We start from the raw sequence: 15,805 nt of genomic DNA on the forward strand, positions 1-15,805 counted from the left end.
GATTGGACATATTATATATAATACTTAAGTGTAGTGTAGTCAGCATATTTGTCACGGCACCTGCAACCAGCTGCGATGCAGGATGCAGTATTTACTTGCTTTAGACTAATTTGTGACCAGATCTGGTGACTGCCGCGCGAAGCGGAGTGACACACGCCTGACGATTTTAAACATGTATTCAATAAGGCTGACTTACCTAGTTTTTATATTTTTGATCTGCCAGCCTGAATAACAATTAGAAGTTAATTCAAAGAATTGGAACATATTTACCAAACTATTAAGAAAGAAACAATTTAAATTGTAACTATATAATAATTTAATAATCTAAAGGCTGATCAGGCTGAAATGATCTACTTAAAATCCGTAATCTTAACATTGGTTTGCTGCAGCTTGGCTATCATCATCTGCTCCTTGGCCTCCTTCTTGGCGAGCCTCTCGGCCTTCTTCTGTTCTTTTTCTCTCTTGGCTAGCATCTCCTGGAAGCGCTCATCGCGAGGGTCCAACTTGAAACCGAAATGCCTTCGGACTTCTTCTACTAAGCGCTCTTTCTTGGCCTGTAAAACAAATAGGTAATGTTCTTGAGTGGTGATCAACTGATCATAAATGTCAGTGTGTAAAACCGTGGAAATTTCCTAAAAAAGTAGGTAGTTATATGTACACTCAGCGTCAAATACTTTGTAGCAACCAAAGTAGTCCAATAGTTGGGAACACCATATATTTAGTATGGTGTACCCAGCTACAGAGTATCTGACGCTGTGTACCAGTGATGGGTAAAAAATAATTGAATTTCAAATTAAGAATTGCAATTACAAAATGTAATTGCAATTTTATGTACATGTAAAGAGTAATTTCACCTTCAATTAATAATTGCAATTGCAAAATGTAATTCAATTGAATTACCAATTACATTTTGCAATTAAAATTTGCAATTAGTAAAATTATTCAATTTCAAATTATTTATATTTTATAAAATATTTTTGATAATCTTTATGTCACATATCATCTTAAAAATATGAATGAACTTTAAATTTGACTAGTCCTACAATGTTTTACTTTTCATATTGAAAAATAATGAGTTTTTTGCGAGATATTGTACAAAGGTATATTTATATACTTATATATATCTATACTAGCTGTTGCCCGCGACATCGTACGCGTAGATTTGTACGTTGGTGGTTATATATTCAACATGAGCATAATATAGAACATTATGCAGCAAAAGATATCAGTAGGGACGGTTAATCATTTGTTAATAATTATACAACGCATGAAATTTGTCTTTCACAAACTACGAAGTTTCAAAACCCTAACTGAAAAAAATTGTTCCCGATATAATCCCTCTCGACCCTCTTAGAAGATTTACAAGTCCGCTATTAAAAAAAAATCGCTCCCGAAACTATTAATACAAACTTTTCAAAAACGGTGTAAGTAATCAATTTTCGTCTATTTTAATATAATGCCCTTTTTACCAAGTTTCAAGTTCCTAGCTTAAAAGAAAATTTGTACCACATATAAACTTACATCCCCTTTTTAACCCCTTTAGGGGTTGAATTTTTAAGAACGTTGAAATAACTTTTTTGGAATCTTATACAATGCCTTTCTAAGAAGTTTCAAAGCATTTGTAATAGATTCACTTTGAACCCCTTTTTAACCCTTTTAGGGGATGAATATTTAAAAACGCTTAAATTACTTTTCTTGTATTTATACAAAGATTCAATTCCCGCACTTAAAAAAATATTTGATCTCCATACAAACTTTCAACCCCATTTTTACCACCTTGGGGAATGAATTTTCAATAATGCTGAAATAAGTTTTTTTCTCTTTTAATTATATATATTTCTATGAAGTTTCAAGTACCTAGCTTAAAATAAAATTAGGACCACGACAAAATTTCAACCCCTTTTTAACCACTTTAGGGGATGAATTTTTGAACACGCTGAAATCACTTTTCTTGTATTCTAATAACATGCCTTTATGCAGATTCAAGTCGCGCACTTAAAAAAATGTTTGACCTCCATACAAACTTTCTACCCCTTTTTCACCACCTTAAGGGATGAATTTTCAAAAACGCTGAAATTACTTTTCTAGTATTTTAATAATTTGCCTTTATACAAAGTTTCAAGTCCCGCACTCAAAAAAAATTATGATCTCCATACAAACTTTCAAGCCCTTTTTCACCACCTTAGGGGATGAATTTTGAAAAACCCCTTCTTAGTGGATACTAACGTCATAAAAGCTATCTATTGTGTAAAAATTCAGCTCTCTAGGTCCAACGGTTTGGGCTGGGCGTTGATTTAAGTGAGTCAGTCAGTCAGTTAGTCAGGACGTACGTTTATATATATAGATATATATATAATAATATTATAAATGCGAACTAACGACTATTGGTAAGTTAGACAGTTCGACACCTACCAATAGTTAATACCTACCAATATTCAACACCTACCAATGGGGTTGGCCGGTCGAAATAATTAGCAGATGGCGCCAGCATAGCTTGCCCTGTCAATCCCTAGAATTGTCAAATTTTTGTTTTTTTAATGCCCTGGATGCCAGCCCTTTAAGCCAAATCTCATAGAAAAAGGGGCAAGCTATGATGGCGCCATATCTGCAAACCTTTGACAGTTGCCAACCCCATTGTCGACACCTACCAATGGTTGGCACCTACCAATAGTCGACACCTTCCAATAGGTGACAACTACCAATAGTTGGCACATAACTATAATCGGCACCTACTAATAGTCGGCACCTAACAATACTCGGCCACTACAGATAGTCGGCAACTCCTAATTCTGAACTGATAATGACTGCTTGAATTTAACAAACACCACAAGACAAAACAATTGTTTTATATAAAATTCTTGGTGTGGTTTATGTATTTCGGTAAGAAAGTAAGTAATTGAGTACATAATTTAATTACCAATTAATGTAATTTCAATAGGGGATATTACTGCAATGTTCTGCCACCAGAGTACAGCAGTAGCCTTTTTAGTAAACCATAGTACCTTTAACAGATTTTTGACAAGTTTTCAGAGATATTAAAATATGACATTGATGCATCAAGGCGGTTTGTTTAGAGGATCTACCGGGAAACGCGAATCCGAAATTTCACTATCTGCCTCTTTATCGCTCGAATATGCAAGAGTGACAGAGATGTTAGATAACGAAATTTCGATTTTCTTGTTTCGCGATAGACCCTCAGATTGTGGTAGTGGCGCCCCCTTCGTAGTTTCGCGTAATATTCCCTATTACATATGATATAGTAAATTCAATTGCATGTAATTTAATTGCAAGTAATTCAATTACATGAAATTCAGTTAGTAATTAAATTGCATTGGGTGACCCAAAAAATATAACTAACTATCGGCCTATAAGCCTGCTAGCATGCACCTACAAGCTCTTCACGTCTCTGCTCTTAAATAGAATAACAAGACAAATTGACAATCTCCAACCAGTAGAGCAAGCGGGGTTCCGGTCAGGCTACTCAACAACGGACCACATCCACACAATGGAACAAATCATAGAACGATACAAAGAATACAACAAACCTCTCTATGTAGCCTTCATAGACTACACCAAGGCATTTGACAGCATCTCCCACAACGCAATCTGGAAGGCCCTCAATGACTGCAAGATAAACTCTAAATACATCAACACTCTAAGGAATATATATGAAAACAGTACTAGCAGAGTCAAACTCGAAACGAGAGGAAAAGAATTCAAAATAGGCAGAGGAGTCCGACAAGGGGACCCAATATCACCAAAGTTATTCATAGCTGTGCTACAAAGCATATTCTGTCAACTGGACTGGGATAAAAAAGGAATTAAAGTATTCGATAAACACTTAAGTCATTTGCGTTTCGCAGATGATATAGCTATATTTTCAGAAAATACCAGCATTCTACAAATAATGTTAAATGAGCTGAACGAGGAAAGCTGTAAAGTCGGACTAGAAATGAACCATACAAAAACAAAAATTATGACTAACGGAGCCCCTACAAAAATACACATACAAGGCAAAGAACTTGAATATGTAGACCATTACATATACTTGGGCAAGAGAATATCTTTCGACACTGACAGCAACAGCCAGGAGATAGACCGTAGAATCCATAACAGCTGGAGGAAGTACTGGAGTTTTAAAGAGCTTCTAAAAGGAAATTACAATCTAAAACATAAGAAAACAGTATTGGACACGTGCATTTTACCATGCCTTACATACGGTTCTCAAACTTGGGTGCACACAAACAAGAACAAATTAAAGATAAGAACCTGCCAAAGAGCCATGGAAAGGAGCATTCTCAGTATAAAACTAAAGGACAAGGTTAACAGCAAGTACATAGATCCAAAACAAACATCATAGATGCCCTCGAGTTTGTGCTGAAACAGAAATGGAGATGGGCCGGCCACATAGGAAGATTGGCAGATGACAGATGGACCAACAAAGTCACAAAGTGGCCAGGACCCCATGGCAAAAGGAAGGCGGGAAAACCCATAACAAGGTGGTCCAAGGATATTATAGCCACAGCCGGAGAAAATTGGCTAATCAAGGCAAAAGACCGAGAAAGGTGGAAAGATATGGAGGAGGCCTATACCCAACAGGGGTCCTTAAAATAGTAAAAATGGAAAATAATAATATTAGAAAACTTTTTTTATCATGTAAAACTATTTAAGGAAAAATAAAGGCTTAAATAAATAAATTAATTAATTAAATTGCAGAAGTAATTAATTGCGCCCAACACTAATGTGTACTGTAAAAGGAGCTTTGGCTGCTGCATATCTTAACACAAACTCTAACACCTTCACAATAAGAGCGGTCATGAAATAAAACTATGAAAACTGATTATATAGTGTATATTTATATTACATCCCAACGTTTCGAACCCTTTACAGCATTCCTGGTCAATGGGTGACATGAACGCTGTAAAGAGTTCAAAACATGGGGATGTATTATAAATTCAATACATATATGCGATATAATCCATTTTCATAGTTTTATTTTGTGAGTAACTATCGCGGTAACAGAAGAATATTAATAAGAGCGGTGTTCAGATATTTGTGAACATGTTGCTAACTCCGCTATATATTTGATGGCAACTGTACCCTGGTTGTTCATTTTGAAGAGACTATATCAATTATTTTAAACAAAATCTGCCTTAATCATAACTCACCTTAGCTGCTTCAGCCTCTGCAATTTTCTTAGCCGTCTTATTTTTCAAATCCTTTTTCCACTGCGCCAGCTTTTCCATCTTGGCTGCTATCTCATTCTCTCTCTGTTCAATTTTTAATCTCTCTTCTTTTCTTTTCTGTGCTGCGGTCTCCATCATCTCTTTTATGGTAAATGGGAAAGCAACAGCTTCGAATTCCTGCCTTTCTTTTATTTCCTTATTTGTAGGCCAGCATATACCTGAAAATTTAAATTATAAAAATGAGGCTGACCTGTTCACCTAGTGTCCAATTCAAAGCCTCAATAAAAATGAGGCTGACCTGTTCACCTAGTGTCCATTGCCTCAATAAAAATCAGATATAATTTTTTTTATATAAAATGAAGTGATAAAAGTTGTAGATTTATTTGAGTTATTTGGGATAATTTAACGCCCTGTATGCCGTAAGGACAGGGAAACGTGGAAAATAACGGAGGAAGCCCTAACCCGGGAGGAACCCTTAGAGGGGGCCACATCACAAAGACATTCACATAGATAAAGTATAAATTTAAAATACATTGTTAAGTGGAAAGTAAAGGTGTAATACTAATAATGCCAGAACGCGTTTCATCCCTACGCTTACAAGGAAACTATTACAAAAAAATATCCCGACACACGAGAGATTAAGTATCTGGAATAATACAAATAAGAAAATTTTGTGTGAAACTATAATGGTCTCTGATTTAAGAGATTACAAAATAAGCTGCCAAAAAATCGGGGACTTACTTGGATTGACGCCACTTGCCATACCATATTTTCCATACAGTTTTCGGTTATACTTAACAGTGAGATGAGTAGAGGTGTAAGGCTTTTCGTAAGGCCGCCGGTCGTTTATTATATTGTAATGCGCCTGAGTCAACCGGGACACGTTCCTTTTCTTCTCGATCTCCGCTTCCCGAGCCTGCACATCATCAGCATCGTCGATGAGGACTTGCTCATTCTGTTCTATAACTTCCGGTGCAGTTGTGGAGAAACGGAATAGGGAACTTATGAAATTAGGCCTGGCTAATTTGGTTCTTAAGCACAAATTCATTTTGTACGGTTTCAGATACAACAATATCCCTTAGATTTAAGGTTAATTTGCTGTCATTACTGTCATTAGTGTCATTACTGTCAAACATATGCATAAACTAGGGGTATTGGTATTTTCAATCTATAAAGGCACTCATTCATTGCTTGTCTTATTAGAGGCATGCCACATAACTTGCACATAACCCCCTTTTTTCTAGAGATGACTACCCCTTAAGTATTAAGATTGCCATACGTAAAAACAATAGCTTTCTCTTAATATGAAGTTCAAACCTTTAGTTAGGAATAAATAAGAGCTAATATTGCATATAGCATATATTTAGTTAAAATGTCGATGTCATTTTCATATTTTTTTTTAATTCCTATTCTATCTTGTCCACAGACTAATATGATAAGAGATCTTGTCTATGTCTATGTCTATCTATAGTTGTATTAGTAATCGAATCGACGTTTTTAATTCACATCGTTGAATTTATTCCAATTAGTATTTTTATTCAGTATGGATGATTTCGGTGATAGTTTCTGTCAGCCTGAAGTAGACCCTGCGGCAGAGTTTCTGGCCCGCGAACAAGATCAACTCGCTGGGTTAGAGGATGAACTGGAAACCAGTGCTCCGCCCCCTGTTGTACCTGCACCTTCCAGTGATTTGGGTGATGATTTTGTCCGTAAGTATTAAGTTCATAATTGTGGACGCCTATCTATTCATATGTGCGAAATCTTTACTGATTAAGTATCTTTACTATTGCATTTTTCTGTACACGTATCCTACCTTATTTCAATTTATTATTATTTTTCACCTGAATGTTTTGCATGAATCTCTTTCCTAAAACATTACTGTCTGTATCTGTTACGACCTATGCTCCATCAGCAGACAAGGCAACAATAGATGACTTGAATGTATTAAGCAAAGTCAGTGTTCAATAAAATTCTGTATCTCTTTCAAGAAATACCAAGCACAGCCACACTAGAAGCAAATGGTATGCTGGAGGACGACCCCGCGCCATCAGTGTTCAGACAGGAGCGAGAGGAACCGGAGAAGATAAGGCTGTGGCGAGAGGAACAGAAGCTCAGGCTGGAAGAGAAAGGTCAGCTTGAACTTTCAACTCACTAATAGGGAATATTACGCGAAACTCTGCGTAGGGGGCGCCAGGGTGCCACTACCACAATCTGAGGATCTATCGTGAAACAAGAAAATTTCTTTATCTAACATCTCTGTCACTCTTGCATATTCGAGCGACAAAGAGGCAGATAGCGAATTTTCGGATACGCGTTTCCCGGTAGGTCCTCTGTAAGCAAGCCACCTTGATGCATCAATGCCATATTTTATTATATCTGAAAACTTGTTAAAAACCTGTTAAAGGTACAGTATGTATAAGTTACTCTATGGTTTACTAAAAAGGCTAGTCTTGCACTCTGGTGGCAGAACATTGCAGTAATATGCCCCATAGCTGCATACTGACTGAGCGAGCAGCCTCGGCGAGGCAAATCCTCGGTCAGTCAGGATGTGCCTCGCCTGAGGCAAACACATGTAGGCATGTCCTGACTGACCGAGGCGTGGCTTATACCTACAACTCATTTACTAATGTTACAAAAAACAGTCACATGCAGTATAATCCCTATTAATATTATAAATGCGAAAGTAACTGTCTGTCTTTACCTTCATGCTTAAACCACAGAATAAATAATAGTACAACCGTACAGAAAGGAAACTTCCTACAAAACCCAAGTTTGACAGCGGTTCAGGGACGAATCATGCTGACCCTTTCTAATATATGGCAATATCCCTTTCGGCTATTTAGGCTGTCAAAATTCAAGCCATTTATCTGTGGTCGTGCACGGAAAGGGACATCAAGTTGTGTCAACCGATCAACCCTAATAATTGCTCGGGGCAATACTGAGCTGAACGGAGCCGAGAATACCCGAAAGGAGGAGTTTTGCACTGCTGAACCAATTTAGATGAAATTTGGTATGGTACTTATGGAGATTGTTTGAGGCCTGAGAAAGGATATATGATAGTGTTTAACTTTACCACCCACACCTGAATGTACACTGTACAAGTATGTGTTACATATGTAATACATATGATCGGCTGTACTTAATAAATAAATAAAACAATCATCATCATCATCCCATGTAGGCGAAGTTTCGGACAGAAGCTAATAATATTATAAATGCAAAAATAACTATGTCTCTTTACACTACAACCGTTGAATTGATTTAAATTAAATTTGCTATGAAGATAGTCTGACTCCTGAGAAAGGACATAGGGTAGTTTTTAATTACGAAAATCATCCCTGAAGGGGATGATAGGGGGTACTTACTGTTTAACTACAAATTCTACGCTAATGTCATGGGCAGAAGCTAGTTCACATTATTTATATTTTTAATTACTAATGATGGCAAAAATTTTGTTTACAGATGCCGAAGAAGAAAGAAAAAAAGAAGAGATGCTTAAGATAGCAAAGAAAGAGCTAGAGGACTGGTACAAGACTCATGATGAGCAGATTGCCAAGACCAAGGCAGCTAACAGGTAGATACACCAATTTACTGTGCCAATTATTCATTTTAGATATACTGTAGTCTTTTATCTGTTTTCTAGGACCATTTTAAACATATCAGATTTAGTACCACTCTTCCCATTCCAGAGGGCCTGCCGCAAATAATGAAACTCCAAATTCCGTTATCTGCCTCTCTATCACACAAATATGAAAGAGCAATAGAGAGGCAGATCACAAATTCTCAATTTTTGTTTTTCATGGTAATTCATCCCAGTCATTATTAAATTTATGTCTGAAGTTCATATTATATGCCTTCTTCTCCAAACATCTCAAAATTGTATATATTTTTTGATTGTCTATCTATTGATTCTATTTTAGTTACACTAGCGGAGTCAAGAAGTTACATATTTACTCCAATAGTTACTTGTAGTTAGTAGAATGCTTGTGACCTGGGCCATATTGCATAATAAACTACAACTAATATTACAAGCGGAACTCCTTTTCTAATTTCACTTATCAGAAAAGGAGTTCCGCTTGTAATATTAGTTGTAGTTTATTATGCAACACGGCCCTGGCAATGGCATGTCGTAATCCAATTCTAATATCTGTCTGTTTTCTTTCCAATGCTGTCAGGGAGTCTGCTAAGTGAGTATTGTATATTTAAGCCGCAACTACGCTAACAAGAGGTGTTGTTGTTGTTGGGACTTACTTGTCCAAACATTTTCCCAATAAGGTGGACAACCATACACATGTATGGCCGAATCTGTTTTCTTTTTCTTCTGTAATGTTTTGCATTTGTTTTTATTGGTGTTGGATAATAAAGAGTAAATGATTTATTATGGTCATGGTCATCTGGTAAAGGAATGTTTTGTACTTTATTTATTGTATTTAAATATTTGTGATCATGATTGTATTATGAAAATAACTGAGGCTAGGTTCACACGGCGTTAATTTTTCCCATATACCGTATACGGGATATTATCGAATACCGTAGTGACAGCAAAATTAGTACTTATTATTATTATTATTTGTAATGCAGGCAGGCAGTTTAAACAACTGATAATGCCTGTATCCAGTCATAAACCAAGTTCTCAGTGTTGAGTAGAATTTGCTTTGTGCTTATCTAATTTATTCTTAAACTCATTGACACTTTGGGCCGCTACTACATCCCCTGGGAGTTTGTTCCAAGCGTTGACCACTCTGTTGCTAAAGAAGTGTCTATGAGGATTATTGTAGGACCTGTGAGACACCAGCTTATACTGATGACCTCTCAGACGGTTGTTACTATTGCGTTCTAGCATCTTATGGAAATCTTTAAGGTCTTTATTACTTATAGCAATTTTCAAAATCGTTTACACTGCGTCTATGCGGGAAAGCCGTCTAGCCGTGTGAACGATTTTGAACGTTGCCATACAAATTTTGCTGTCACTACGGTATTCGACAAAATGCCGTATACGGTGTACGGGAAAAAGTAACGCCGTGTGAACCTAGAGGGTATCGTGCAAATCACTTCACTACTTAATAATTGGTGCCATTTTTGGTTTCATATCATGCAAAATACTTATCCAGTTGTTTGGTGTACTCTAATAATTAGAAATAATAAATAGTGTAAAATAAATAAATAAAATACGTAAATAAATTTAAATCAGGAATGGAAGTGCACTAAGTATAACAGACCAATTTCCAATTGTTTTGTCGCATTTGTACAAATTAATATTGTGAATTAATTGAAACATTACATTATTACATTATTCGTTGGAGAGTAGTATCTATAAACCAGTGGTGAGGCTGACTGCTTCCAAACCTGAGGTTGGGTTCTCACCCTGGCATACTAATGTAACTTAAAACTTACACATATATTAAATATCATTTGATATATACTAGATAGCATGTAGGTAGTGAAAAAATACTTGTTAACCCTTGTATAGTATGGTTGAGATCACAACATCTTTACAAGCTAATGTTCCGAAATAGTAGATTGTCAACCAAGGGATGAAAGGCACTCATTTCTGCCAAGGTAGTTTGGCGCTCGAACCCCTGTGAGTACCTACACTACTTTTCATTTATTCGTGAACACTGTACCTATACTGGACCGAGCACTGTGACGAGAACTTTACCATGCTGACAATTTTTAACTAGTTTACCGCAGCAGGTCACATAGCACATAGGCCTGCTATTAAAGGCACGAAACATTCATCATGACACTACATTATTTGTGGGCAGGCGGCTCACACCCACACCAATGACAGTTAAGATAAGAGATGAATGTGTAACAGGAACGCGGAGCGCGCGCTGGCCAAGGGGTCGGAGAGCGGCGTGGAGGAGGGCGGGGAGTGGGCGCGTGTGGCCGAGCTGTGCGACTTCGGCCCGCGCCGCGGCCGCGACGTGGCGCGCCTGCGCGGGCTCGTGCTGCAGCTCAAGCAGGCTGGCGTGCGCCCTAAGCATCCGCCGAGGGCTGCCAAAGTGTAAGGATGTGTCGCTGAACATATTTAAACCTTGATTCTTTTTCAGTAATTAATGAGTTTTGCTTGTCACCCGACGATATATACCTGTTAGATTATAACCCCATTATTCATAATAAACGCGCCACAAGCCTCCATTAGCTAATGATTGTATTTCTTAATTTTTGATGTATTAAGCTGCAGATTCCTTAAAACTTGTCTGCTGTTGTCTCGTGTTGGAAGAATGTAAAAAAATTACAATTAATAAAAATATAATTTTATTATGCCAACATACACAATTAAAATAAATAAAACAGCTTCAGTAATTGTGCTTGAAGCAATAGATATACCCTTTAAATGACATTAAACAGTAATTTAAAAACATCTTCCATGTACAGTTTGGTACAGCCTTAGTTTCCTTTAACCCTTTCTAATTGTATGAGTATGACTCAATCGCTGGTATAACTTACATTCCAGTACCTACTATTTAGACGTGTGCGCCGATTAATAAATGATCGAATGATAAATGATTTGATCAATCCAGGTTGCTGGCCAGTAATTCCAATGAACTAAGTATAGTTTTGAATAGGCTGCGAGTAAAATAGGATTTGTAAATGAATAATATAGGATAGGTATAATAACTTGATTTCTCTAGTAATTACGATTAAGGGGTTACCTGGTCCCAATGACCTACGATCCGATCTGTAACTCTCCATGTTCTCATGATTTCCATGGTTTATCGTATTAAAAATGACGGACTTTAACAAAACAGAACTCCAAAATCCTTGAAATTTGCTAGACATAGTGGACTGCTATGGCTTCCTTTTAATGGTTTTCTCGTCGTACAAGCACCAGGCTTACTGAGACGTCTTCATTCTCGTTTTCTCAATGCTGAGGATCGCGATCACATGTAATTTGTCTCCATTTCGCGCGGTCATAAGCCGTGTGGACTGCACGGTGCACACTGCCACAAGCCGACCTCTTCATTGCGTTCGACCTTCTCACACATGCTCCAACTTGAGCACGTTTGCCATCGGCCTAAATACATGTGTTTCTCCACATCATGCGTTGAAAACCGCATGGTATGTCCGAGAAATCTAAGGGCTCGCCCATGGAATGTTGTGAAGAGGTGAGTGGCGATACTGAGCTCTCAGAGTTTGGGGTTTTTCTTCTAGCTGTCCAAAGTATAAGCAGCAGTCTTCGTCAACACCACATGCATCTCAAAAGCACCAACGTTTCGGTACCATATTGGAATATTGAAAAGACGAGAGCACCCAAGCGCACTTTATTTGCACGTCGAATACCTCTGTTCTTCCAGATCTTGTCGAGGTTAGCCTTAGCACTCTTAGCCATGCCAGCTCTGCGGCGTATCTCGGCGGTAACCATCAACCCAAGATATACAAACTAGCTCGCTTTTTTCGCTCGCTCTGGTCCTAAGCCAATCTCATCCAGAAGTGACCCGCAGTCTTCCGAATGTCAACGAGCCAACGGACGCCGGCACTCCTTTCGTCTGATACAGTTTGTTACAACAACTTTTGTACCAAGTTATATTATCATTCATTCTTGTTAGATTAGATGGTCTATTATGGAAAGGCCTTATAAGTTTATAACTACTACAAAAATGTTTGGTTAATTGAAAGCCCCAGTGACCCAGGTGACTGTAACCATAGCAACGAGTGACAAAAAAATGTTGCTTTACCCATTTACAGCTTGCACATTTCCGTAGGGCAAGCGAATCTACAGTGTTGTACTCTGTCTCTCTCTTTCTTTTTTTAGGACACTGGGTCTCGAAAGTATTCGCACATCAATATTTTCAGATTTTTGCTGGACTTAAATATAGTTTAAGACGCAAGGTCGCAAGCAAATAAGCAAGGATAATGGTCGCAATATTAGCCAGTTAGTTTTCCTTTTCTATTCCACCTCGAGGTCCCATGGTACATGAGCTCTGTTTTTTCGTTGCTCGTAACTCGTAAGTCTTGTCATGTCATTAATAATTGACGTATATCTGACAAAAAAATCCATATTATAATTCAAATACCAACTTGGAATAGCACATTAAGAACACTCAAGGTCACGCCGATTTCACGCCGATCATTTATCGGCGGCGTGGGAAAAAAGCCCGGCGGCGGCGGCGCGCCGGCGCGGCGCACACGTCTACTACTATTGTTACTCCCCTCCTCTTGGTTGTATGATGGTCGCCATGACAGTACCTTCACGTCTCTTTTGGTTGGGCTTAATTTAAAAACAAAATTAACGATAGTGACTACTTTGAAAAAATGTGGTTACTATGTATGGGATGCATATATAGTAGCTGCGTTTTTACTTTGAGGAGTAGTGCAAGATACGAGATTTTTTCAAATTAGTGACAATGTTTTTATTACTTAAATATAACATTTTTAAATAAATGAATGTGCTAAACTTCCAAACCATGTCTACAACAGCTTCTACATATAAATATGAACTGTCATAGGTACCATCATTGGACACGAGAGGTATGAGAGAGAGAGAGAGGTTGTCTTCTAATTTTTTTTTTTTTTTCACAGAGCCTGAATCAACAGTGAACTAGCCTAATGCTTAATCAGTCTCTGGTTGAATAACCTAACATTAAATAAATATAGATAATGTTAATGGATGCAATATGTTATAAATAAATAACAATCATTGTTCGAAAGTGCTATTTGTCCAACTATTATTTATTGAAATTATTATTTTATACTTAATTATCAGTTGTGTCCACTATTAGGTAGTGGGTCATCATAATAAATTTCTACTACTTTGAGTATTATAAATAAATCATTCCAAAAAAATTATATTTAACTATTTATGATTCACTACAATTTTAAATCCCTAGCTATATCTATGTGCTTTCTCTTGTGTACCCTTTCAATTAACTGAAGTAGTAAATACATGAGACTTATAACCAACAGGAACGGCCACACGCCACAAGAGAGATAGCCCTTCAGTTGTTCTCCTAACCGCTTATTTCTGTTTTGTAATATTTTGTCATAAACTATCTCTGTTCTCCTAGTGATGTCCATCCAATTGTACATGTTTCTAACCATCTTGTTGCACTCAAAAGGGCAAATAACTTGACCATTGTTTATGTCAGTCATAGCCAGCTCTATGCCCTCAACAAGGCTGGCAACATTAGGCTCCGTGAGATAGATCATGTTATTTGGTAATACTTCTGGAATGCCTCCAACTTTAGTAGAGACCACTTTGAGCCCGCATGAAGCAGCTTCTACAATAGCCATGCAGTATGCCTCTGTAAGTGAGGTGTTTAAGAAAATGTCCCCTTTCACAAGTACATCTCTAACTTGAGAATGTTTTAAGCTTCCCAGTAATGTGACACAGTCTTGAAAACCTTTTCTTTCCCTTACTTCTTGCAGCAACCACATCTTGGGCCCATCGCCTCCAATAATAAATCTAAGTTTAGGATACCTGGGACACATTTCTGCTATCACTGCTGCCATCAAATCCACACCTTTCCTATACACCATCCTTGACACTATGACTATGGTAACCATATTTGGATCCCTTTTGCTTGGGTCTGGGGTGAAGTTATATGTATCTACTGCATTAGGAATAACTGACACTTTGTGGGCTTTAACTTTGGCTCTTAGCACTGTGTTTTCCTTTCCTGTGTGTGAAACACAAATACAATGGTCACACTCACACAAACACATTTGCAAATACTTATTAGTTAACACTGCAGATGTATCAGCAAAGCCAAACAGACTGTGATCTGTAAATACTGTTTTTAATCCTAATAATTTTCCTATAATAGACACCTCATGTCCCATAACACTAAAAGCAGAGTGTCCATGAACTATTTCAATTCTTTCCCTGATGAGAATGTAACGGATGAGGGCTAGATTGCAAATCATGGTTGGAAGTATGCACTGAGCATACATAACCTTGACAGGCAAGTAGTAAACCTTGAGTCCTCCAGTCATGTAGCGGACGCCGACGCGCTCTCCGTAGGAATGAGTAATTACTATGACTTTGTGGCCCTCTTTGATCAAGCACTGAGACAAATTAAATATGTGCTCCTCTACGCCACCAGTGTTGGGGAAGAAAAAGTCTGAGGCCATACAAATTATGTGTCGTTTACGACGCTTCCTTTTCCTCATTACTTCCTGAAAATTAGATTAAAATTCGTTATCAATACTATTATTTTGAAACCATTGTTGGCATTGATAATGTCAAGATGATTCACTGAGTCTTACTTTCATGTTGATGAAATGTTATTACTTCGTTATCTCGATAGCATACTAAGCACTTTCATCTTTTTAATTCAAATGTTATAGAAAATTGTTTTTATCAGTTATCACTTCCATCGAAAATCAAGTAGTCTGGAATTCGAGGGCAATTTTGTCAGTTAATTAGTTTTGACTCTTACATTACAATAGTATGACGTAAATGAAGCAGTTACCGCGTTATAAAATATAGGTGAAATAGTGTTTCTATATACCGTGAAACAGACGGGCGTACCAGACAGCAACCTTTTTCCGGTCCGAGGCCTGTTTGATCGTGTGAAAGGTGTCCGTGCCACATCCGTTAAGGACGCAGCTATAAGTGAGAACGTGTAAGAGATATGCTGACCTGAACAAGATCGCGGTCCGGTACGCCCGTC

General features: G+C 37.6%; 3 protein-coding genes across 5 annotated transcripts; 1 reads left to right on the forward strand and 2 right to left on the reverse strand.

Moving 5' to 3' along the window:
- Positions 1-160: 160 nt before the first annotated feature.
- Positions 161-6,272, reverse strand: LOC134741338 (large ribosomal subunit protein mL64). Its single transcript, XM_063674087.1, has 3 exons — positions 5,928-6,272; positions 5,169-5,404; positions 161-554 (listed from the first exon to the last, which is right to left on the reverse strand). Exons 1-3 carry the CDS (start codon positions 6,232-6,234, stop codon positions 351-353), a joined length of 747 nt encoding a protein of 248 aa, XP_063530157.1. The 5' UTR covers positions 6,235-6,272; the 3' UTR covers positions 161-350.
- A 382-nt stretch (positions 6,273-6,654) lies between these two features.
- LOC134741340 (clathrin light chain) lies at positions 6,655-13,840 on the forward strand. 3 transcript variants are annotated; one of them, XM_063674090.1, is made up of 6 exons: positions 6,655-6,895; positions 7,175-7,315; positions 8,649-8,760; positions 9,362-9,373; positions 11,005-11,193; positions 13,713-13,840. In XM_063674090.1, exons 1-6 carry the CDS (start codon positions 6,730-6,732, stop codon positions 13,717-13,719), a joined length of 627 nt encoding a protein of 208 aa, XP_063530160.1. In that variant the 5' UTR covers positions 6,655-6,729; the 3' UTR covers positions 13,720-13,840. The 3 variants fall into 3 exon arrangements, with proteins under 3 accessions (XP_063530160.1, XP_063530161.1, XP_063530162.1); XM_063674091.1 differs by lacking the exon at positions 9,362-9,373; XM_063674092.1 differs by lacking the exons at positions 9,362-9,373; positions 13,713-13,840 and having other exon boundaries at positions 11,005-11,197.
- A 130-nt stretch (positions 13,841-13,970) lies between these two features.
- On the reverse strand, positions 13,971-15,530 carry LOC134741339 (phosphatidylinositol N-acetylglucosaminyltransferase subunit A). Its single transcript, XM_063674089.1, has 2 exons — positions 15,399-15,530; positions 13,971-15,308 (listed from the first exon to the last, which is right to left on the reverse strand). The coding sequence occupies exons 1-2, from the start codon at positions 15,402-15,404 to the stop codon at positions 14,001-14,003; spliced, it is 1,314 nt and encodes a 437-aa protein (XP_063530159.1). The 5' UTR covers positions 15,405-15,530; the 3' UTR covers positions 13,971-14,000.
- Between the last annotated feature and the right edge of the window lie 275 nt (positions 15,531-15,805).

The sequence above is a fragment of the Cydia strobilella genome, chromosome 5 (assembly GCF_947568885.1).
Source record: "Cydia strobilella chromosome 5, ilCydStro3.1, whole genome shotgun sequence".
Lineage (NCBI taxonomy): Eukaryota > Metazoa > Arthropoda > Insecta > Lepidoptera > Tortricidae > Cydia > Cydia strobilella.